We start from the raw sequence: 25,636 nt of genomic DNA, 5'->3' as shown, positions 1-25,636 counted from the left end.
TTGTATTGAAGAAAAAGCAGGAGGAAGGAGAGGAGGTGGAGGAGGAGTAAGATCAGGAGTAAGAGTAACAGGAGCAGGAGTCCCAAGAGTCTGAAAAAATAACTGGATACTCGCATTGTTACATCTGTTCAGATGCTGTCCTCAAACATTCTTAGAGAAATCTATATAATTATGCCTTAGACTCCTGTGTCAGAAAAATCATATAAGACAACAGTAGATCTAGAACTGTGCTTAGTTTTAATACTGAGGATTAAATTTAATTTTGAACAACATCAATAATCCCCCTTTTTTTAATGGATCATCTTTTCCTTCTTTGAAACACCCTGCCATGTCCAGACTACTAACTGCTGCAGGTTCAATAGCATAAGTGCTAGCCTCAGTTCTCCTTGATTATCCTACCTAGTCTAAAGGAGAAACAGAAATATTAAAGACTGCAGAGTTGCTCTCCATCAAGACCAGAGGCTGCTACATTATCTGCATCTTAAACACAAAGGGATGAGAGCTACCCTGTATAAAATAGCATTGAAAGCTGCAAGATACTGACATGTAAAAATTACTTTGTCTGGCATTCAATGGCCAAATCTAAACCCATCTTTTCCCACAGTTTCTGTCACTCTTACCTTCCCTGTGCTGTCTTCTTTCTCAGTAGGACCTCTCTAAATCTAGCCTATACTTTAAAGTAATATTTTAAGAACGTTTGATAAAAGGGTGTTCTTGGTTTCATGTGAAAATGTGTGCATTTTATTAGCATTAGTTTTGAATGAAAGCCCTACATTTTATAAAAGTGATTAAAATTTATCTGAGTAGGAAACTCTCCTGACCTTTTCTTAGGGCTTGGTTGACTGGGCAGTAAAAGAAAAAGAAATTCTCTATCCCATACAGGTACCAGCTAGTTCTAGAAACATAAGGTTATGTGGTCAAGTGGGTTGTTTCTGAATTGAGCCTGGGTGACAAAAGACAAGTAGGCATTGCAGCAATCAAGTTCAAAGCATAAAAACATGGGGCACAAAAATGTAAATGATCAAGTGAAGGTCTGACAACGTTTCAGTTGAAAATATTGTTTGATTACTTTTATAATGGTCTCAGTAAATTAAAGACAGTGTGTGGGGGTGGTGTGTGTGTGTGTGTGTGTGTGTGTGTGTGTGTGTGTGCGTGTTTGTATGGTGTGCTTCTTGGTCCATTTTTATGTAAATGTTAAAATGGGAACTTGGGTTTTGGCTTTGTGCTTATGGTACAATTCTTAATGGACAAAGCCAACTCCATAGTCAAATAATGGATTCCTTCCTTCCTTCTTTTTTGTTTCTCTATACTTCTTTTTCTTTTAAAAAATTTGAGTTCTATAATGATATAAACTAGAGGCATGTATAAGGTATAGGATATGGTGACTTAGAAAAATTATGAAGGAAGTATACACTGGCTGTACATTGCCTCTAACCCGGGCACTGAAAGAGAGGGGCCAGGGAAGACATCTAAGGGAATATAGCACAGCAACATCTAACATTATCTGTAGAAGTTGGATGAGAATTTTCCCTTGAGGCTTAAACATTTGAATCCTTGGGTACCACTTGGTGGTAAAGTTTTAGAAGAACTAAGAAGTATGGCTTTGTTAAGGTGGTGTGATGGTGGGATAATCTTTGGCATTTTAAAAGCCCAGATCATATCCAGTTAGCTTACTCTCTCTTTCCTCCCATTGTGGGTCAGTTGTATGGTCTCAGCTACTACTCCAGAACCATGTGGGCCTACTTCTATGCTGTCTGCCTTCATGATCAGGGACCAACCCTCTGCAATTGTAAGTAAGCTTCTAATCAGATGCTTTCTTTTATAATTTGTTTAATGCATGGAGTCTCTTTCTAACAATAGAACAATTACTAAGATACTCTCAGAATATGAAGAACAAACCGGAAGGACTGAAGACTTTCAGAAAATGTGAGGTTGCTTCCTTAATGTACATTGACTGGTTATTCAAATGTCAGTTGTAGTGAAAGAAAATGTTCTACCAGCCAAACAGTTTAATGTTCACTACTGTAATGTAGATACAATTAATCACTAATTTTTAATTAGAAAATACTTTTGTCTTCCCTATTTTGAACAAATAGTTTTCTTAATCCCTTCACAGCTTCTAAAGGCTGATTATATTTATATTACAAATAGTAGTTAATCTTATTAAACATGTTCTGTCTCATATTTCAATTTAGTATGTCATTATGCATAACAAAAAATAAACATTTTCATAATTTTTTCTTCAAAATTCTGACAATTCAGTGGAAAAGTTCAATGTGTGGTTATTCTCTGTCATGCTTCTACGCTCTAAAGCAGGTGTCCTATATATCATAACACCAAATGTTTATGTTACTAAAATAGGAATGTATAAAATTGTTCAAAGGAAAAAAATTGAGTCCTCAACTGTATCCCGTAACTGAGTCTGATCAAAACTACCAGCACAGAAACTCAGTGTACTGTTGATTGGGTAAAAAAATCCATTCAGTAAACATAGCCTTCCACTTTAAACAGAACTGTCTGTATGTTTTAGCTGGACTAAAGTCAGTTTACTTTCTGAGAACAAGTCATCCTCTCCAATAGCAACAATGACATTCATCGGTCCTTTTGTGATCTTAAACGTTTCTGGTCACAACACTTTAACACAAATTATTTGTGGTGTACTTATGCATGCATTAATTACATGATGTACTCCTCTTTCGGAGATCTAATATGCAGCTCCCCACAATAAAATTGTTGAAATGATTATCAGGGTAAGTTCAATGTCTTTATAAACACAGCAACTTTTAGATACTTCAGTTACAGAGGATTAGACATAAATGAACTCGAAATGAAACAGTTGCATTCTACATAGAAAAGATCAAAGTGAGATGTACTGACAAAGTAGTTTGGTCAGCTTGGGGGATATCTGTCCAACACAAATATTCCTTAAGATGGTCTCAGATCTTACATTTGGGTGAAAATCTCTAGAGTCAAGTAGATGATCTGTTGCCCTATTTTCTTTGAATAGAATTAATAAGGGCAAGCATTTGGCTACTGAGGTTCTAATGTCCAAATGAAATAAATCATTTCTTGTATGTCTATTAGTTAAGAGACCTGCTTCATGCTCAGTTGTGGGATAGAACAGCAGATTTGAAGAGCTTGTGTTTGCATGCATCTCTCTCTCTCTCTCTCTCTCTCTCTCTCTCTCTCTCTCTCTCTCTCTCTCTGTGTGTGTGTGTGTGTGTGTGTGTGTGTGTGTGAAAGAGAGAAAGAGAGAGAGAGATTAGAGAAATATACATTCATATTTTTGAACATGAGAAAAAGACACAACATCAAGTGAATAATATATTGAACCTCATTTATAGAAAGATGTAGAACATGACCACCCATTCTTTGCTTTCCAGTTCCCAATCCCCATACTTAAGGGTAAGAAAACTTTATCGTTTTCACTGAGATAATATTTTTATGATCTGTTTCTTAATTTGGATTTCATTTTTAGAGACAGGGATTCATGTAGGCCACATTAGTCTTATACTGTCCATGTAGATAAGGATGATCATGAACTTCTGATCCCCCATCACCTTTAGAAGTGCTCGTATTAAATGTATGCACGTCCACACTTATTTTAAATGGTTCTGGAGATTAATGTACTCTATCAACTGAATTATATTTATAGTTCTTACTTGATTCTCAATAAATCTCCTTCCCTATAATCAAAGTGTTTCTCAGGTAAGAATATTCTTCTTGATGTGATTCCCTAAGAACCATGGTGTTATTTGGTCAAGACTAACAACACAATGCATATTTTATCTTCTCAAACTATGAGTCTTTTAAAGAAAACAAAAAAAAAAAAACCCACCTATTGTTTAAAACTTATTGGTAACTTCATTTCTCTGAATGCTTTTATTCAGAGAGTAAACACTTTAATAATATATGACAATAGAATTTAGGTAGATGATAGATAGATATTCAACAGTCGTGAAGCTGCTTTTTGATTTTGACATTTTCCTCTCTCTAGTAAATCACTCATCTGCTGCTCACTTTCCAATATTGACAGATGCAAAATTTTTGTAAAAACTAAAGATACTAGGAAATCATACACATAAGATAAATACACACTATTTTTGTTAATGTTTTCTACTAGAGGTCTGTATTTGTTCATTGAACCAGGAGGACATCCTGTTATCTAGTAAGTCCCTATGCCACAGGCCTTTCATGAGAAGAAAGATAACTCAGCAAATACCAATGTGCTTGTGGTCCAGAGGAATCCCAGGCTCTGTTCTGTTGTTACCATGGACACTTTGAGAAATAAAGCAGATATGAGAGATAACCCATGAATCTTAAACAGGTATAATCAGGTATCTATAACCCATTAATGAAAAACAGATATGATCAGAAGAATGGCCGAAGCTCTCTGTTTTTTCCCCATTATGCTTCTTACTCTGTAGAGATCTTGGCGATGGTGTCACAGGAGCTGTACTCCACACCTGTGAAGATTTCCTTACAGTGCGTTGTCCTCATGCCGTTAAGCCAATCACCTGTTGTGTGGAAGGTAGCGACATCGACATTGCTTTGGTCCAGAAGAAGGTTTGATGGCCTACAAGGAAAGAAAACAACCAAAGGTAGAAATTAGGAGTGATTGGAGTGGCCAAGAGTCAAATTTTGATACCACGATCAGCAAGATCTTCCAGACCGCATGGGGCTTTCCTGTTTATTTGAGAAATTGATCTGCCATGAAGTCCTTATCCATTCAAACTGGCTCCTTGGAAGGAGATGGAAATCATTCTGCTTAAGTAATCTCTTTTTTCTGCTCTTTGCTGGTTTTTAAACCATTAAAACATTGTCATCCAAATATATCAGCATATTAATATATCTTTGTCTAACTGAACACTTTAATTCATTAGTAAAGTAGAATGATTTAGGTACAGTTATAGCAGGCATGACACTGTAAATACTTAGTCATGACCTCTGCTTCTACAGTAAATCATTTACAAATGAATGGTTGTTTGTAGAAATTGCATAGCTCTGCTGGGTAAAGAATAATTTAAAATATAAGGCACACTTGCAGCCATATATAAAGTCAGCACAAATTTTTATGACACTGGCAACATCATTTAAAAAGTATGGAAATTAGCAGATGGATAATAATATATGAAATTATTCATGATTGAAAAACACCAAAGAGCTATTACACACACATTTGTGTTTGTGTGTGTACATACATATATTCAGAGACATACAGATATAGAGGTAGATTGTGACTTCCATTGCCAGCATTCATCAACATTAATTAAAAAACATTTATGGTTGGTTTACGGGGTCTATTTATATATGTCGGAATGGAAGCCGGATTTGCTGAAGCAAAGGTCCAAAAATGGAGAAAGTATTTCAATCCCCAACATGTCAAAGGAAGGAAAATATGAGTAAACTGTCTTAGGGTGGTGGTTCCTTTGTTTGTTTGTTTTTTCTTCCCTCTTTTTTAGCTCTCAGTGAACCCTTTCTTCAACTGTCTGTCCTTTGACTCACAAGAATGTTTTATTTGACACTTCTATTTTTTATATTTTTTTCATAGGGGAACTTAAAAATAAAGAGGTTACAAAGGCTTTATTTGTGGATTAAATTTAAAACTTATGAACAATTAAATTGTTCCATGCCCTATTCTAAGCATATTACATAGGCATCAAGATTTAACCTTTACAGCATCAGTTAGGCACAGATGGTGTATGCTTTATAATAGACACTGAATCCAACACTAAAGGAAATTAAGTTACAACCTTTTTCCCCTTGAGGCAAAAGAGACAAATCAGCGAATTAGATACAGCCCACAGTGAAGTTAATGGTCTTCACTTCTGTGCAAGTCTTTAGTCAATGAATTGTTTAAATTGAATTTTTGTCATTGTCTTTCTTAACGTATTTGTAGATCATATGATGTCGCATAGTTTCTGATCTATGCATGTTGCGAAGGGTGACAGAGGAATCCAGTGCACAACATATAGTACCTATGTAGTCTGGAGGTTGTTGGTTCTCATCTGTAAAATGGGACTTATGTGATACAAGTAATAGTTGACAGATGCGTGCATAGTCACATTCAGAGCATCGCTGCCTACGAGTTGTAGAGGTTTGCTATTAGTCTGACATAGATTGCGTTCTTTATGAGTCTTGTTTAAATTTTAAAAACTTGAAAAATCAAAAAGTTCATTAATTTCAAGTTTTGTGAAATGGTTGGCTTGGCATGAATTTGTTAATTACCATGTTGAGAGGCTATAAGTTTAGTCCTGGGTAGTTTATGTGTACAATGGTGCAAGATCCCTATAAAACGGCTGTTACTAGAAGTCTTATTAGAATAGTCATAACTTTTGCAAGCTCATTACGTGGTCACAAGCCACCCTTGTAAATGGATGTACTATTTTGGCTCATGTTGTTGCCATTCTCGTCATTGGACAAAATGTTGTTTACATTAAAAGTGTATCCACCAGAGTATAATTTTTATGGTTGCATTTTGATTTTTATCTCATCAGAATTATTGTTCAGAATCTTTCATATTCTTTGAGGTTGGCATTGAATTTAATCTTTATCTCTTAACACCTTTAGATGTATTCTAAAGAGCCTATGGTAAAGGGTGTGGAGCATGGTCCTAGTTTCCTGCATGCATGCTATAGCATGAAATATCCACTATTGTCAGTCTTAACCTTTTTAAAGTTTTACGCTTTTAAAAATGCTTGTTGAAATTAAACATAAATTTGACAATTTAAAATTCTGCCTCTAGTAATATGGGAACTCAACTGGGAGATCCAGAGGACTCCAAGATAAATTAAGAATATTTAGCATAACAAGATAGCCTTGTGGCAATTTTTGGCATTTAAAAATCATTATGTTTAATCTTTACACACCAAGTGAATGTGGACTCCTTCCATGTTATATTTTGTTTTACATGTACTTTATGCTCATTGTAAGTAGTAAGATTTCAATACATACTATTAAACCTTTAAAAAAAATCAAGTACTAACAAAAATATATTCATATAGTTTTGTGTCAAAATGCTTTTTAAAATATTTACATGTATCTCTGTTTTTTATAAATAAAGTTGTAAGAAAAAAAGAATATTTAGCATGCTTTCTTCATTCTTTATTTTTTGAAGTAAATTTATATTACATTGATTATAGTGAAATCATATTAATAACTGAAAGCATTCAGACATTCAGATGCTCCGTAGCTCGACACTGTCTCATGTTTGAGTTTACTAGTTATCATGTAGGCCACGTAAGAAACATTCTCATTGTCAATAAGAAAATAACTTTGAGGAAAATTCATAAATGTGTGAATTCTACATCTCAAAATTTCTCTGAGTTGGGATGTTTCATTTACCACTGTTGATGGTCCCTTAACATAAGTACCTACAAATCATTCATTAATATACAAGAAACATGCACAGTGTAATGTTAAAGCTTTAAATTTTTATCCATCCTCTCTCTCTCTCTCTCTCTCTCTCTCTCTCTCTCTCTCTCTCTCTCTCTCTGTCTCTCTCTCTCTGTCTCTCTCTCCCCCCCTTTCCCCTCTCTCTCCGTGTGTGTGTGTGTGTGTGCATGTGTGTGTGTGTGCATGTGTGTGTGTGTGTGCGTGTGTGTATGTGTGTGTGTGCATGTGTGTGCATGTGTGTGTGTGTGCATGTGTGTATGTGTATGTGTGTGTAAGTGTGTGTGTGTGTGCATGTGTGTGCATGTATGTGTGCATGTGTGTATGTGTGTGTGCATGTGTGTGTGTTGAAGATACTTTTGCCACAATGTACATGTGGATATTACAGGACAGCTTTGTAGGATAAGTTGTCTCCATCCATCTTTATGTGGGTCTTGGGGATTAAACTCATTTCTCCAGTCCTGATACCAAGCTCCTCTTCCTGCTGAACAATCTCTGTCATTCAGAGATAGCAATTTCAAGGAAGAATTTCAAAGCTTGCCTCAGACCTAGGTACTATTAGTTAGAGCACATGAGAAACCGATAAATTGATATATAATTTTAATATTATTTATAAGGATATATTGAAATAATATGATTAAAACTTTCAATATAAAACTAATTTAAAGATGGCGATATTGCATTTCATTCTGCCTTTAATTTTGCTTTAAACAGCATAGTTGAACAGTGGATATTTTTGGACAAGTTGTCTTTCTGACATATAAAGAACAGAGAAAAGCATTAAATCAAATATGAGGAAACTTTATAAGAAAAATGATGTGAAGCTGAAACACAAGACAATGAGATATAAAAGTGTCCTTGGATGTGAAGGAGAGAAAAGTACCTAAGTTATAAAATGCACAGAGCAGACCTTTTCAATGTCCCCAGTAGCTGCTGCACAGAGCCAATGTCGACTCTTGGTTTCATGAATAGTAATACTTTTTTTATTTATGGGTTTGTGGGTATGAAGAATCAAACCTAAGGCCATTTATTCAGGATATTTATGGAGTGTGTTTAATAGCAAAATGGGAAACATTTTCTTCTCAACTGAGGAATGTTTGTATTTTTAAACTCAACACTTTGGACAGACTCGAGAAGAAGTTGGAGAAAAGGAGTGTAAATGAATTGAAATAGAACAGGACAGGACATGTGGATTAGGGATTAGAGTGACCCCAGCTGAGGTTTTCTGTTCAGGACTTGGATCAAAGTACAAACAAGACCCCCTCCAAAAAAAAAAAAAATAAAGAGGAGGAGGAGGCAAAAGAAAAGGAACCTAATTTTGATGCCAGTGACCTCAGAATAACCAGTCCTGCGAAGTATCATTTTTCCACTTCCAGGATTTCTCTAGGGATTTCAAATAAAAATTGGTTCCTTTCCTCCTCAGAGAGGACATCTGGAGAGTTTATCAATGGATAGGAATTTGTCTCTCACTGTGAAGAGCCTGTGATGTCTCTTCATGCGCACCAAGGGAATCCGGCTTTCTGAGCAGCTGCAGGCAGGAGGGTTTTTTTAGACCCAGCCCCAGACATAGGGTCTGAAGGGGAAATTTATAGGCAGGGTGATGTGCACCGTGAGCTCACACTTTTACTAGACAAATTAGATAGGTTTCAATCCATGCAGCTGTAAACGATGTCCTACGGAGTTCCACCTGATCTTTTACAGCTTTTCATAAATCAGTGCCTACTGGTCAAAGACCGCAGTCATTAAAAGGAAATCATGGAAATTACATGTTTGCTCAGGGGAAGCAAAAAATAACTTTCCTCCCCTGCTTGCTCCCTCCTTGCATTCAGGTTTGTGAATTATTCTTTTATGGGCTTTCATACCCTTGTGTTAAAGAGGTACACACATTTTTCTTCCCATCAACTCCCATTTCAGATCCAGTGCTTACATACCAATTAGCACCAGGTAGAAGGGAACAAATGTTAGCTGCCAAGCCTAAGAATATCTCCCAATAATCAGCCCCTGTCAGTACTGCCCTAGATTCATTACAATTGAGTAGAAACTTATTCCTTCCTGGATTCAGCCTTACAAAATGCTATATTTTCATACCTCAAAATTATAAATAATATATATTTCTTGAAGCAATGAACAGATGTCATGGCCTCTAGGAGGGATCTCCCATATTAAAGATGCATGCTGTAAATTATTTTTAGTTTATTTTTTGGGAATAGTTTTAGGACATGTGAAGTCATTCCGTAAAGCAAAACACTACTAATATCATTTCCCCGTACCGTTTTCAGTTCCTTCTGTAGTTTGGTTTTTAACTTTCAGCTTGATGCCTGATCACTATGTTCAAGAAGAAATATTATATTTGTAAATTTATTAGTATGTGGATCAGTACTAACTTTGATCATTTTAATCTCTAAAATTCAAAGTCCATATATTATTAAATATATTAACTTTTCATTGGTAACAAAAATAACTATTTATATTCATTCAAAATTATAAAATAAGTATTTATTTGTTTCTCAGTGAGAAACTGCTAGACAAATAGTACATTAAGAAGAAAGGCATTATGCTCTTTTTTTTAAAAAAAAAAGGTACTTTATGCTTAGGGTAACTAGTGGGATTTCAATGCATGCTATCAAACTTCTAAAAGAATTAAGTACTGACAAAAATATTCATATAGTGTTATGCCAACATGCCTTTAAAAATCTGTATATGTATTCCTCTTTTTTAAAAAAATAAAGTTGTAAGAGAGAAAATAAATGGTTATTTTTTTATTTACATTTCAAATGTTATCTCCTTTCCCAGTTTCCCCTGCACTATCCCCTATCTCCTTCCTTCTCTCCCTGCCTCTATGAGGGTGATCCCCCACCTGCCTTAGCACCCTAGCATTCCTCTACACTGCGGCATCAGCCTCCACAGGATCAAGGGGCTCCCCTCCCGGTGATGCCAGATAAGTCCACCCTCTGCTACTTATCCAGCTGGAGCCATGGGACCCCACCCCGTGTACACTTTGGTTGGTGGTTTAGTCCCTGGGAGCTCTGAGGGGTCTGGTTGGTTGATATTTTTGTTTTCCCAACGGGGTTTAAAACTCCTTCAACTCCTTAAATCCTTTCCCTAATTTCTCCATTAGGGTCCCCACTCTCAGTCTGAAATTTGGCTGTGTACATCAGCATCTGTATCGGACAGGCTCTTGCGGAGTCTCTCCAGGGGACAGCTATACCCGGCTCCTGCCAGCAAGCACTTCCTGGCATCAGCAATAGTGTCTGGGTTTGCTGTCTGCAGATGGGATGGATACCTAGATGAGGCAGTCTCTGGATTGCCTTTCCTTTAGTTTCTGCTCCACTCTTTGTCCTGTGTTTCCTTTTGCAGCCATTGGGCCTGTAAAGCTCTTTATCTTTAGCTCTTATGAGAAACTTTAGCAGTTGTGGCACTTGTCTACTTTAATCCTCCCTATAGTAACATTAGTTACCTTGGTGTTAAGATTCTTAGTAGGGAGAAGAACTCATCTGGGTATCTGACATATTTGTTTTCCTGTAAAATGTTCTTTATAATATTTGTCAGGGAACAAAATCATCCTGTCAGTTCAGAATTTGAGGTCAAAGTCATTTTGTGGAATGAAGCAGAATTGGCTTTTGGTTGTAGAATTTATCTTGAAGTGCAAAGTATTTGTCGAAAATCAGTTACTCTTAAAACACCGTTTTATGTACTCAGACTTAAGAAAGATTTTTTTTCACTTAAAAAAATGTATATTCTCTGCAATTACATTTCAGATGTTATCCTTTTCCCCAAATCCCATCCTCCTCCCCCTCCCATTGCCTTTATCAAGGTGCTCTGTCTCCCAAACTCCCTCTCCCACCTCAGCACCTTGACATTCCCCTACACTGAGAAAAGTATCCTTCTCTGGACCAAAAGCCTCTCCTCCCATTGATGCCAGAGAGTGACATCCTCTGCTGCATATGCACCTCTGGCCATGAGTCTCTCAAAATAGCATTGGTTTATGGCCATTAACAGGGAAATGAGGAGTAGTTTGCTATTGCTCATATTTCTGCTGTAATTCATTAATATTGTCCCTCCATAGTGATAAATGCATAGAAAGGCAATCTTTACAACGATTTCAATTAATTCTACATGAGTTGGTGTTCAGTACCTTGTGAAACATACATTAATTAGAGTATTTCAGTTTTTCTTTTTGCCACAGAATTACATTCACTTTGCAACTTCAGTCTAATTATTTTAATGCATCTTAAAAAGTTTTATGTCAATGATTTTGATTCCTTGAATCAATTATAATATTAACAAAATGTAGCTTTTAGGGCCAGGAATATGACTCAGTGGGTAAACTACTCACAGTTGTTCTCAGTCTCTGTTTGGGGACAAATGACCCTTTCACAGGGGTCACATATCAGATATTTACATTATAATTCATAACAGTAGCATAACTATAGTTATGAAGTAGAAATGAAAACAATTTTATGGTTGGGGGTCAGTGCCACATAAGGAACTGTCTTAAAGAGCTAGACAGATGAGATCCACTGAGAGCCTGTATACAAAAGGACAGATGGTGTGATGTCTGACCTAGAATCCTGTCCCTGATCCACCACAGCATTTCCATCAAAAACATTTTAACAAAAATACCTCTAGATCTCATTTTTAACTTTTTTTTTGGTTAAAATGTATGTTTATCTCAAGCAGGTCTTATTTCAAGCAGGTTTCCAGAAGGGCTTGAGATATGTCTGAACCTTAAAGAGTCAGGCTTCATGTTTCCCTGCCGTAGACTTACACTGGAATCCTAATTGTGTTTTGTCTGTTTGTTGGTTTCTTTCTCAATTTCTCAATGGCATCTCTACAATTTCTGTACTCGCCATCTAGGTTTCAATCGCCTCCTGTGATTGCTGATGTGTCAATCAAAAGCAGTGCTTTTACAACGCTTTTTAATGCAACCTTTAATACAGTACAGGTCCTCATGTTGTAGTGACCCTCAACAATAAAATTAGTTTGTTGCTACTTCATAACTGTAATTTTGATACTGTAATAAATTAAAATGTAAATATCTGACATGCAGAATATTTGTATCCCAAAGGGATCTAAACACACAGGTTGAGAACATATGCTCTGAAAGAATGAACCAAAATAGTTCTGGGAAAATAACCCACAGGCTTCCAGCCCTGAAGTCTACCTTATTGTGCTCCCTCAGTTTTATGACTCTTACCATTTCATTTATGACAATGCTTTGCCCACTATTTACTACCATTTGTTCTCTACTTTAGTGTAGGTAATATTTCCCAAAGCTTTCCAGGGAGTTTTTTTTTTTTTTTTTTTCTGATTGGGTGTGAGGGTTATAAGCTTGGAAACTCATGGATCTTTATTTTGTCATTGTAGTATTGTTTCTGAGCGACTATATAACCTCCATATAAGCAGCTTTAAAAACGTCCCCAGGTGCCACCAAACAAAGGAATATTCAACAGAAGCCTTTGACCATTTCAGTATCTCAGCACTCACAGAGTCTAACTTGCTTCCTTTGCAGATTCTAACTCTAGCATTCAGAGGCTTTCTCCATGATATTTGGGCACCATAGTTATATAGAAATCCCCGAAAATTATAGACAGGCAGATTGGAATTAGGATAGCATACTGTCAATCTGTTGGAACCCCACATACCCCATCGTAGAGTCTCATGGGAATCCATAGTACGAGCACTTTGCTAGAAGTTAATTTTTGTTAGAAATAATGAAAAAGGAAGTATTGGTCATAAATTCCACAATCAATAAATTTGAGATTTTTTTCCACTAAACATACAATCATGGATGCTATTCTGTGCCCATTTAAAGAGTAATTGAAAGAGGGCTTCGCTTTCACATTCCCTCTGTAGCTTATTACAACATCCATTCTCCCTGTAGTGAATGCTCATTTGTCTGTTCATTACCTATCCATCTTACTCTTCCCTCTTCCTATCGGTCAAGGAGAGTACAGGCCTCTCAGCCCTCTGAATGGAAAACCCAAAGTACTTGTTAATATGTTCCATCACTCTACACATGTAGTTTGCTACTGGGTCCTATACTATTTACATTTCTCTATCCTGCCATAATCCTTGGTTGGTAGATGTTGAAATTGTTTTCTACATCTTTATTTTGGTTTTGTCCTACGGTATGGCTGCCACCACACTATTGCATGGCTTTTTCACAGGGATGTATATTCATCTTTCTATACATAATATTTAATATTTATTATCACTCAAAATAATTTATTAAAGTCCTTACTCATAATCTTTATAATAATTTTCAAATCCTCTATCATATTAGAACTGTTATATGACATGAAATTGAATTCATCTACTAAGATTTTATGTGATTTATTTATTTCTACAGTTACTCAGTCTATAAAGTTTAATGTAGTCATTTGTTTATAAAATTTTATATACAGTACAAATTAATTTCTTTTGTCTAACTTTTAGAGAATTTCAAAACTCAAATTAAAATCACATCCCTTCGTGACTCCTGAATACCTTTCATTTTCCTTCAGTGTGTACATGTTCTGTGAGGAATTGGAAGAACCACTGATGCTGGGGAGTTGTTAAAGTGAAATTGCTCAACCATCAAGGTAAAAATGGTCTCTTTCTCCTCACATTTGCCTTTCCTTCAGAAAACAGCTACGTAAATCAAGTCATGTAACTTCTTTGCTTTAATGGATTCCTTATGCACTTGAAAATCAATCCCAAAGTCTTCAAGATGGCCTTGTAGCCTTAAGTGCTCTGGCTTCCGTTTGCATCTTGAAGCTATGACAGAACCATCTTTTCCCCTCTTCCACCCACCTGCCAGAACCTCTAAATTCTTTCTCATCATAAGATATCTTCAATCTCCTTATCCTGTGTAAATCCTACTGTGTGTGTGTGTGTGTGTGTGTGTTTGTGTGTGTGTGTGTGTGTGTGTGTGTGTGAAAGAGAGAGAGAGACAGAGAGAGACAGAGAGAGAGAGAGAGACAGAGACAGAGAGAGAGAGAGAGAGAGAGAGAGAGAGAGAGAGAGAGAGAGAGAGAGAATGTTTGCCCTAACAAAACAAGAGAGTTGACTCTAGCAGGGAGACTTTTGACTCTAAGCTAAGGCATTACTACCCTGAAGATCATTGCTCAAATGCAGGATCTTCATTGGTTAGTTTTCAACAACTTTAATTTCCACATAGCTATACATATTTTACCCTGCTGTCTGTACTGTCTGCAGCATACTGTACATCATATGTAGCATAATTGTCAATATGGTCGGTGCCATCTGTCTTCCTCAGTTTCAGAAGCTTCATCATTTTATTACACAGAAGGCAGGGTTACCTTACGCAACCATAATAAAATGAGTGAATGAATGAAAAGTGTCACTGGGGAAAGTTAGGCCTTTGAACCCCTCAAAAAAGCCTGGCAATTCTTCTGAGTTATAAAGAGAACACTAAATTAGTTATACACAACTGTTTAATGTTATATTTGTTTTCATAAGGCAATTATGAGTATGATATGGCTAGAGATCTTGTATAGGGAAAAACAGAATAGGAGCTTAGTTGGACAGTTGGAATAGTGTTCTAATTCGAAGAAGCATATGATGCAGGGAAGGCATGCTGAAAGCTACTCCTAAACTCCACTGAACAAATGACTAGGCGTTGGTAAGTGTACTTACCTCAACTAAACTAAAATAGAAATAGAAGAAAGCTGGCATATGGGAGGACAGGGAAAGATGAGTGATTCAGGACAAAATGTGAAGAGATCTTGAAACCAGTGCTTGGGAAGTTGCGGTTTGAAGAATGTTGGAAAAGTAGGGATGCAGGGATGTAAACATATCTGACAATACAGGTGATACTGAATGCAGCATCTCAAGTTCACATGTTGAGGGAAAAATGTCTCCAAATTTTATCAAATATTCAGATTCTAGTATTCTTGCATAAAGATTCAGAATCAGATATATTTTGTCAATTTCCCTGGGAGATGCTTCTCACAATGAAATCTGAGAAGTAATGTCATGAAGTATTTTTTATAGCAGAGGTTACATGTTAATGCAAAATATAGATGTATACAGAAGAGACAGAGGCAGGAGGCAGGAAAAAGGGAGAACTATTTGCTCATGACAGTCAGAGGGACACTTCTTCTAGAGATGACTAGAAAGAATGAAATGGGGGAAAATCAGGTGTCAATACATCTCATTGTGCTGGCAATAATATCCCAAGTACAAAACCAATTTAAGAATTTTCAATCAATATTTTAAGCACACTGGTTGAAAAGTTAAGGGGGAACATGAGTAAGTTTTCTTTAAAAAAACTTAACAACTGTCAAATTAAAAAAATTATTTAAGGAAGAAATATTGAAATTTTTGATTGGCTTTAAGGTGGCTGATAACAACTTGCATGGCCTGGTCTCCTAAGATATATGTCTTTATAACAATAAATAAACATAAAATTCCTCAACTTTACATTTAACAAACTAAAGCCAATGACACTTTATAAAAAAACTCACATTCTTTTTCCAGAATAAAATGTTTTGTGACTAAATCTTTAGATTGTATTCAGGTAGTTAATGACTTAGTAGAAAATATCAGTTTAGAACGTCTGTTAAATGTTGGATACTTGTCTATATCCTGACCTTCTGTGATCTGATTTAAGATCATTTTCATCGTCAAAATTGAGGTTAAATACCCTAGATCCTATAGTATGATTTGGTTTCATATTGATAAGATCATCCAGTGGAAGGTTTAAATGCCTTCACATGAGGCAGTCTCTTCTTAAAGAGAGTTGAAAAGTTGTTTTCCCCGCTATAGTTACTACTGAGCAGAGATCAAAAGAAATGGCTTCAAGGTGTAAAATGAGGACCATATGCCCTGCCTAGGACAGATCTGCAATCCAGCCAGTTGTTAAAGTGTCAGGTGGAGTTCCACAAAGTCTGCATTATCTCTCCTCTTGTGAAGTTTGGAGCAGAGATGAATCTTTATAGAATAAGTTATGGTAAATTTTGTCTAAAGATAGTCAATAAATTCTATTGTAGTGATTCCAAAATGTTTTATGAAAATAATAAATCATTATTCTCATGTAATGACTTCAAAAGCTTGATTTGGATTTTTCTTTGTTTTAAAGTAAGTTACACAAATCTTGATCATGTATGATCACTATACTTAACTAGCAGAATTAAGGAATGTACTGTAAAAAGTGAAATCTAAACAATATTTAAGAAAATATAAATTAGAAACATCATTACAATGGTCATGGAAATAGCTTTTGGATATGGGCACCAAAGCAAAGTAAACAAGTAAAAAGAAAGCCAGTATCATTACAGCAAACTAAAAATTTTACACAGAAAAGAAATTATTAATAGGTATGATAAAAGAAGCCACAAAATGGAGAAATTGTTACAGACGATATATCCATAAAGATCATGCATTCAACATTAGATTTTTGCCTACAGCTTATAAGGAAGTCATACAACTCCCAAAGAAACGACAAACACCTCAGAAATAATAATGAACAGACAAGAGGCAAGTACAGATGTCTTATCCAGAGAGACCTGAAGGAAGTTATGATTGTCATGTAAATACATTCACCTATCACTGAGAGAAGGAAGTCAAAACTAATATACAATCACCTTACATCTGGTAGGCTGGTATAATTAAAAGTATATAGGTTTTAAGGGTTGTTCACTAGGTGAATAAAATAATACTGTTGGTGTACCTGTAAATTTGTATAAGATAAATTTTCTTTAAAATTTATAAGTAGAGTTAAAATGTTGCCAAGTACTCCAAATTATAGATGAATAGCCAAACCACATAAAATACCAAAAATCTCAGCAATAAATGATCAAAAGTATATCTTATGCATGTTATTATATAACTATATCTATACCTATATCTCTATCTATGATAGTGTGGATGAAACTAGAGGGCATTATTCGAAGTAAGATGATTCACAAATAAATAAAGATCTGTTTATGAACTCACAAGTAAAATCAAAAACATGTCCAACACAAAAAGCATGAAATTGTCCCTAAGTCAGAGTTCGGGAAAATTGGAAGAGAGTCTTCAAAAGAAATACCCTTGCATTATATGCTAAAAACCATTGTAGAGTTAATGCACATCATGGTGTTTGCAGAAAATAAATTATGAAGTAAGGATGTCAGCCTAGAAAGATCTTAAGATACCTCATTGTAAAGTTAATTACTGATCTGAAAGTTAAATATCTAAAATAGTGAAGTCTTATTTAGTTTAATCATGCTAATCATCTTATAGTACATGTGTTTACAGAACTTCAATGTTTATACATATAATACATATATACATATACATATAAATGAAATGTATATACATTTCCCCTTGGCCTTATTTTTTAAAGTACTGAAATTTGTGCTTGCATTTTAAATCTTAATATTTTCTTCATTTTAGGCTTAGGATCATTATTTTTTCTTAAAGTATTACATCAAATATTCACATAAAAATTTGGTCACAACTCATTATTAACCAAGCTTCTTAATGATCTATAGACACAAATCATACACACTAGCACACATGCACACACTAAAACATACAGAAAAAGATAAGGGAACTGGTGAGGGTATGCCTAGTCTGTGTATGTGGTGTGTGTGTGTGTGTGTGTGTGTGTGTGTGTGTGTGTGTGTGTGTGTGTTTTAAGGGTCTTCTGTAACTCAGGCTGTTTGATTTCCCTGTTTGTCTGAGAATGTCCTTGGATTCTGCAACCTCAGGAATGCTGAAATTTACAGGCATGCACCATCAGACTGGGTTCAATTATTAGCAAATTTTAGCAAATAAATCATCCACTGCCTTTCCTTAAACAACGGGGAGTAAAATAAGCTGTGTCCAGCTTTCATACTTTCCAGACATAAGCTTGGAAGATAAGGACGCTTCTAGCCAAGAATCATATTAATATATTCATTATTATTCTACCGTGACGTGAGAATTCTTCCCCGAGTTAAGGAAAGACAAGCAAACGTATTTTCTTTAGTTCTGAGAATCACAATTTTCTGAGAACACAGATCAAGAGGAAGCAGGAAACATGCATTGTGAAGGGAGTGCAGCATGCAAATCCAGTATGTCACCTTGCAGCCGCGCTGGTGATGATCTTCAGACTGCCTGGATTACGGATGAGCTTGTCCAGAATGCTGACGATCTGCTCGAACTTGGGTCTGTTGTTTCTGTCTTTCTGCCAGCAGTCCAACATCAACTGATACAAGGCAGCTGGGCAGTCCATGGGAGGCGGCAGGCGATAGCCCTCATCCACGGCCTTAATTACCTACGAGAGAAACAGCGTTTCCGGGGAAGAAAGACATGAGACTCGTTGGACTTTTTCATTCACACTGATAGGAGTATTTTAAATATTGTTTTAAATTCCAAAGAAGATAATCGAAGCATGTATATACTTCAGAATTTATAAATGCCTGAAAATATTATATAAAGGTTAAGGGAGAAAATGTAGACTGTGTATATCTTTTACAAATCAATATAAAAATAAAGGTTCTATAGGATACTTTGTTGCTAATAAGAAATTATCATTTTGAGCAAGGCGGTAGTGGCATAGGCCTTTAATTCTAGCATTTTGAAGGCAGAGGCAGATTGATCTCTGTGAGTGTGAGGCCACCCTGGTCTCCTAGGTTACACAGAAAATTCTTGTCACAAAAGACCAAAAACTTTTCAAACCCCAAAGTATTATACAAACTGCTCTGTAAACTCTTGTAAACTCCTATGGGTAGTGCATCGTTGTTTAAAATACATGGAGCAGCAATTTTAAAAGTTTAATGTAAATCAAAAACATCTGGAAGAGTTTTTAATGTACAAAATACTTTCCTCTTATTGACTGAATTTCTGAATCATTCACCTGGGAAAAGACCCTGGAAATTTTTATTCCTAACAAGTTCCTAGGCCATGCTAAGGTTGCTGGCTCAGGTACTGTGCTTGTAGATGCTTTGATAAAACAGCAATATGGAGAAAGTTTGTGGAAACTCAGTGTCGTTTTCCTACCTTTATTGCACCTAAACACATTAATTTCATTTGAGTAAATACACAAATATCTATATCCCAAAATATAGTAGACTGTGAATTGGCTAGCATTATCTCAGTTTGCCTTCTTTTATGTAGGGATCTTGTTTAAAATCTCTGGAAAGCATAAAGAAATGTGCTAATACTGTGCTAATAGTATCTTTTTTTGCTAATAGTAGCAACATTTAGTAAATAGAAATACAGTTTTATTTAAAACCTCACACTATTTAACATAATGTTAATTTCCTCAAGCCTGACTCTTAATTTTTTATGTGATTAAAGTCATGTGGAAGCCTTGTGCATTATTAGAAACAACATGTTGGAGATTATTAATTTTGTCTTTGTGAAATACTAAAATTAATTAAGAGAATACTGGAACAGTTGTAAAAATATAGTCAAGAAAGGATACCATACATCCTCTTGTTAATGTTAAGACTAAACTAATTTTTGGCAGAAATACTGTAAATGTCCAACAATGCATACATACATTCACACACATATACATAACACACACACACAAACATTATTTTATTGCATTCTTGTTTGAAATATGCCTTTGTTACATTCCCTGCCTGAGGGAAATAAGTAAAGCTGTAATAACAGCTCAATTAATACCCTTGCAGGACATGGGGATAGTTTTACTCATCTAACTATTCAGCTCTGATGTCACCAAGTAGGCACCACCTGGCTTGGTTATGCTCCACTTCTTACACAGCTTGAAGTTTTAATCTCAACCCATAACTCATAAACTAAAAACATATACTTACATCCTGATTGGACATCTCCCAATATGGCCTTTCTCCGTAAGACATCACTTCCCAGAGAACGATTCCATAGCTCCATACATCGCTGGCGGATGTGAACTTGCGGTAGGCAATTGCTTCTGGTGATGTCCACCTTATTGGTATCTTTCCTCCCTTTGGATATAAAAATCAAGTGCAACGAATAAGTACATAATATACTCTGAAATCAAACATAAATTTTGCTCTGAAGGAGAATATAGACCTCCACTAAAATTATCTTAATGCTCAATTTTTCACATTTAGTTTGCATTTAATCAGTTACTTACTTAATTGAATCTTTTTATGACTTTTTATGACTTTTTTTATAAAAGTTGTTACTGGAACCTCCTACTTTCTCACATCTTCTTCCCATTTCTACTGATCTTCCTTCTCCCTATAAATTATTTCAGCATAGGGTGGTAGAAAGATCCAATGAGTATTTTCTAGTCCTTTGCTGAAAAATTTATCTTTAGAATAAAATTTATCCCTAAAAATTTCAGAACACTGAAATCATAATAAAGCAAAATTTTAAATTTCTCAAATGTTGACACCTTTTAAAAATTAACTATGGCATATTAGTCATAGAGTACTGGAATTTACAACTGAAGGAAACCTATTGGAATTAAATGCTCTAAACAAATCAACCTTTATTGATTTACCAAGAAATGTTAGTCTAGAAAAAAATAGTGATGGAGGCTTGTTATTACTCAAAATTTCTGTCATTGGGCAGTAGGTTTGCACACCAAAAGACTATGGGTCTGACCCTAACACATAAACTTTCAAAACTTTCATCTCATTCCACACATTCTAGTTGGAGACTAGTCAGTACACCTCTAACATTACATAGATTCACTCAGTGAAGAAATACTAAAAAGCTTACCATTGACTACAAAGCACCACGCAAAGTTAGCAAGTTTGTTGCCATTGCCAATAAAATCAGACTTACAAAGTTTTCATTTCTCCCTTGTCCACTGAGGCAGTATCAAGTCACTGCTGCTTTAAATGGACACAGAAGAAACTATCTTTAAAGGTATCTAATTAAAAACATAAACTGCAGAAGAGGACTAAAGCCAATAAAATGAATGTGGAATTAAAAGAAAAAATAGTATATCATCACCAATTGTTCAGTTTGAGCCCTGTAGACTGAAACGTTTTGTTCACTACCAGGACAAAGATGTAGTGCTAGTATAACGAGCTAGTAAAATGCCCATTGTCATAAATAAAACAAAATATAGTGTTCCCAAACTATAATTTGAAGTCACAAGCCTGTGAAAGCTGAATATGTAATAAAAGTGGAGGTTGTGAGCATCACACACGTGGGTCTGTGCCGACCACACAGAATTGTTGCTTATATTTAGATTCATTGTCTTGGCAAGAGATCAGGCACCCAAGAAAAGCTTGTTTATCTTAGTTGAATCCTATTCTCCTAAGTTAATGCTGCCTTAAGTTCACACTATTGTGTTTTTCTTGGGAGACATTCTTACTACTTACTGTGACTGCCCTACCTCCCTAGCTTTTTGAAGCAAATAGCATGTTACTATTCTCAGCACTAACCCAGGCAGAAATCTTCCATTTGCATCTCTCAGCAGCCTATCACCTGTTGTCAACCATTCCCCTTTATTCCTCCACCCCATAACCTCAGTCTTTTCCTGGTAACCACCATTCCTTATTAATTCTATGAGATCAGCTTGAGTAGAACACACACAAGCCACTTCAATATGGTTACAAAGAATAGGATTCTATTCTTCTTAGAGTAGAATATTCTATTGTATAATCATGTTGCCCTCTTTCCTCCTTCATTCCAGACTTACCTTCATTTGATAAGACTAGAGAACATGGCTGTCTTTGCACTCTGATTCTTTATGGATATGGGAGAACCTGAGAGCCAGGTTCTTGAAAAGGTTCCTGTCAATATTTCTGACCAGATGTTTCTAGTCACTGGGTCTTCATTCTGAATGACTTCATTCCTTCTGTGTGTATATGATTCCCAGTTATGACACCCCACCCTAGCTATAAACAGTATCAAAAGTCCACTGGAAAGGGGCTTGTCTTTGTGGGAAAGCTGCTACCTCAAATGACACATAACAATTCTTGAACCAGACTCACCGGGCCAGGGCTGTTATATGAACTTGCTGCACTTCCTGTTCCTCATGATCATTGTTTCTCAGGAGACTTTTGCTCTTGTCTTATATTTAGCTCCATTGTGAAAGTCAAGAGTTCAAATCTCAAGACCTAATTTGTTTGTTTACTTTTGCACCTGTGGATCTTTTCAAAACTAATTAATATTTTATTTATTTTCTGTTGGTGTTCTGCCTTTATGTTTGTCTGTGTGAGGGAGTCAGATCCCCTGGGACTGAATCCACAGACAGTTGTAAACTGCCATGTGGGTGGTGGGAATTGATTCCAGGACCCATGGAAGAACAGCCAGTTCCCTTATTCTCTCAGCCTCACAAGAGCAATTTAATACATAAATTCTGATAACATATCGTTTGAGGAAGTATTCATTTCAATTCTCTCATTTCTTTTTAAAATAATTTGAATATCATTTTCCTTCTCAGATGGAGCTTACTGGTGGGCTAGGATTTCATCAAGTCACCCTGGGGCTGGAAAGTGGTGTTAGCTGCAGTCTGCATGACAAAGGCAGAGACACATACTCAAGCCATGGGTAAAGAAGCAGGGATTGGGAAGCTTTAACTGTGCCACAATGTCCAAGAGACTGTTATGTATTTGCGATAAACATACAGAAGATAGACTCATTACCTACTATTTTGTTTGTTCATTTTTACAAATAATTACTTCAAAAGCCTATACATTATCCTGCTTATGACGGAGGACACAAAACCTCTTCCTTCGTCATCACCCACCACAACAGTTCATCTAAGATTTTAAAGTTTCTATCTTTCATTTCCTTTTGAGTTTACATATGTGAGAAACTAATTTAACTGGTTGTTTTATAATAACTGCCAAACAGCTATTAAATATAAGTGGTTCTGTTGAAGTATTAAAAAATTGGATTTGATGAAACCGTGTGTTATTTCATTTGGTCCATGTGATTCCTGACAACAAAATAATTTTATTACAGATTTTGTGATGAACCTAAACTTGGAACTCATTTCATAATTTGTGTTTATTTGGTGAAATACCAGCCACTATCCATAATGTTTTACAAGAACAATTAGGTATACAAATAATTTATGATGGCGCATTTTCCATGTTATAATGGATTTTTAAGTCAATTGTTTATTTAAATGTTTTCTGTATTTTTATTTAAATCCTAGGATATTTATGCATTTGAGCTAAGTACTCAGTTGCGTGGCACAGATCCAGAATCACTGCATATGGAGTGTATCTAAAATCTCAACCAAATAGAACTTGAATTCAACATCAGCAGAATGTAAAGTTAATGCTTGCTCCTGCTATTTGAAGCATCAAACCTACAGTCATATCTAACCAGCATCTGTCTATGTGCAACTTTATGAATTGGGAGTTCCCAGGAACACTCAGATATTTGTCCCACTTGAATACTTTATTTTAGTAGAAATAGTAAGTGTTGCTTTCTGGGAGCCGTTTTGATCCTCCTGTTTAATTTTTTGCCAAGTTTCTTGGCTTTTGTGCAGCAATTTTGCCGTATAAAAAACGTACGACCATGGGGAACATAAAACTTAATTATATTCTTCTGTTTATCTTCTCTAACAACCTAAAAGCTTGAGTACCATATAAAACTTAGTTCTCGAGCTTTCAAATTTCTGAACTAAATCTATTTGAACAGCAAGGATGCTGACATTTATAGTGATAATTATGTTGATGTCTTTAAGAGAGATTAAATTCTTACTAAACTCTGGGTCTACTTGAGCATGTATTTTTGACTTTCTTCTTTACAACTTATAGAAAAATAAAAATAAATGATAATGAGTTTCGAACACAGGTGTTAGGGGTCCCATGAAACAGTGCTTACCTGCCATTTCCCAGTATTGGTCACAGGAGTTTAAAACCTTCTTTGAGTCTCTAATATACCATATAGTGAACTGTGCTTTAAAAATTCTAAAAGTCAGAAGTTTGAGAATTCAAAATTTAAATGTAATAGTTTCCATAACAGTGATCTCTAACTTCCAAATGACGCAACCCTTAAAGCCATTCTTCCTGTTGCAGTGACCCTCCCCCCATAATAAAATTATTTCATTGCTACTGTATCACAGGAATTTTGCTATGCTCCTGTAAATATCTAATTTTCATGATATGTGATATAAGACTTCTTGTGAAAGGGTCAGCATCTATGTGCTTCATTCCCTATAACAGACTTATGCTCCGAGAAGAAGCATCTCCCAGATGATGCATCTTTTCTGATCCTAAGTAGCTCTTTCCTAAGGGTTACTGAGGGAAAGTTTCAGCAGATGCTGTTTGCCATGAAGGATAAAAGACGGGTAGCTCTTTAAGAAGTAGAAGCCCACCCTTGAACTCTTGAATTTTTTTTGCTTTATGTAAAACAACTAAGGATGTATTAATAGGCAGGAAAATACTCATATTCAAGTAAATCTAAGAATGTAAAAACCACAACTCAAATATGTATTGTTTATGCCCCTTCCAGATGTTCACACAATAATATAAAGTTAGGTCATATGATGAGAAATGTATACCTGTACTACAGCAAACAACATGAAGAACAAGGCTAAAGGTGACCTGTTATGGCTCTGGTTCTTTCCAAACTTCATTAAATTAATAAATGTCAGATTATGTACTATGTATAAACCAAATCCCGAAGTCGTTTTTAAAATATCTTTTAAAAATTATTTTAAATTACATAAACCTGAGATACAGAATATTCATGTATAACTTATTAACTGTTGAGCCCTCTCCTTCACCTCTAAATCTGTATTTTTTAACTTTCAAATGGATAGTGTCATGAAAGCACACACAAGGACTAATGAACAAAATGAAGCAAATCTTTACATCTACAGCCAACTAATTTCTGACACCAATGGTAAGACTATACATTGCATAAGAAGTGTCTCCTCAATGAATTGTGATGGAAAAGTTGGCTTTCCACAGAAGGAAGAATGACTCTCATCCTCATTTGGTACCATTTACCAGTACAATGTACAGTGAAAATTTAGTAGAAACCCTAGAATTCTGACCTCAGACAAAGAAAATATGAGAATGTTCTTTAGAGCTTTAGAATCAGCATGAAATTTTTGGACAAACACCAAAAGCAAGAGGATGAAAACAAGGCTAAATGAGCAGGGTTAAAATAATCCAAAGGTTGTCAACCTAAAATGATAAACAAGTAAATGGAACCAACAGGCAAAACCTACATATGGTAGAAAGCAAGTTTAGGTATGTATATGACAAGATATTTCAATACCAGTATATAGATCATATACACTTAGGAGCAATAAGATTTAAAAAGGGCAACAGATTTAAATAGTAAATAATTTATGAAGAGCATATAGAAAAGTGTTCAACATTATTAATCA

At 35.5% G+C, this 25,636-nt stretch overlaps 1 protein-coding gene across 2 annotated transcripts in view; it reads right to left on the bottom strand.

The window, feature by feature from the left end:
* EPHA3 (EPH receptor A3) overlaps positions 1 to 25,636 on the bottom strand; it is a gene marked incomplete at both ends in the record, with an annotated part of 288,133 nt that overhangs the window by 1,708 nt on the left and 260,789 nt on the right. For both annotated transcript variants that reach the window (XM_080919002.1, XM_080919003.1), the window contains 3 exons: positions 4,421 to 4,576; positions 18,447 to 18,640; positions 20,151 to 20,300. In XM_080919002.1, coding sequence (XP_080775128.1) covers positions 4,421 to 4,576; positions 18,447 to 18,640; positions 20,151 to 20,300 — 500 coding nt within the window. The remainder of the gene's footprint in view (positions 1 to 4,420; positions 4,577 to 18,446; positions 18,641 to 20,150; positions 20,301 to 25,636) is intronic.

Source organism: Micromys minutus (genome assembly GCF_963924665.1).
Source record: "Micromys minutus genome assembly, chromosome: 7".
Taxonomy (NCBI): Eukaryota; Metazoa; Chordata; class Mammalia; order Rodentia; family Muridae; genus Micromys; species Micromys minutus.
The sequence above is the reverse complement of the archived record's forward strand: the minus strand, read 5'-3'. Positions and strand labels throughout refer to the sequence as shown.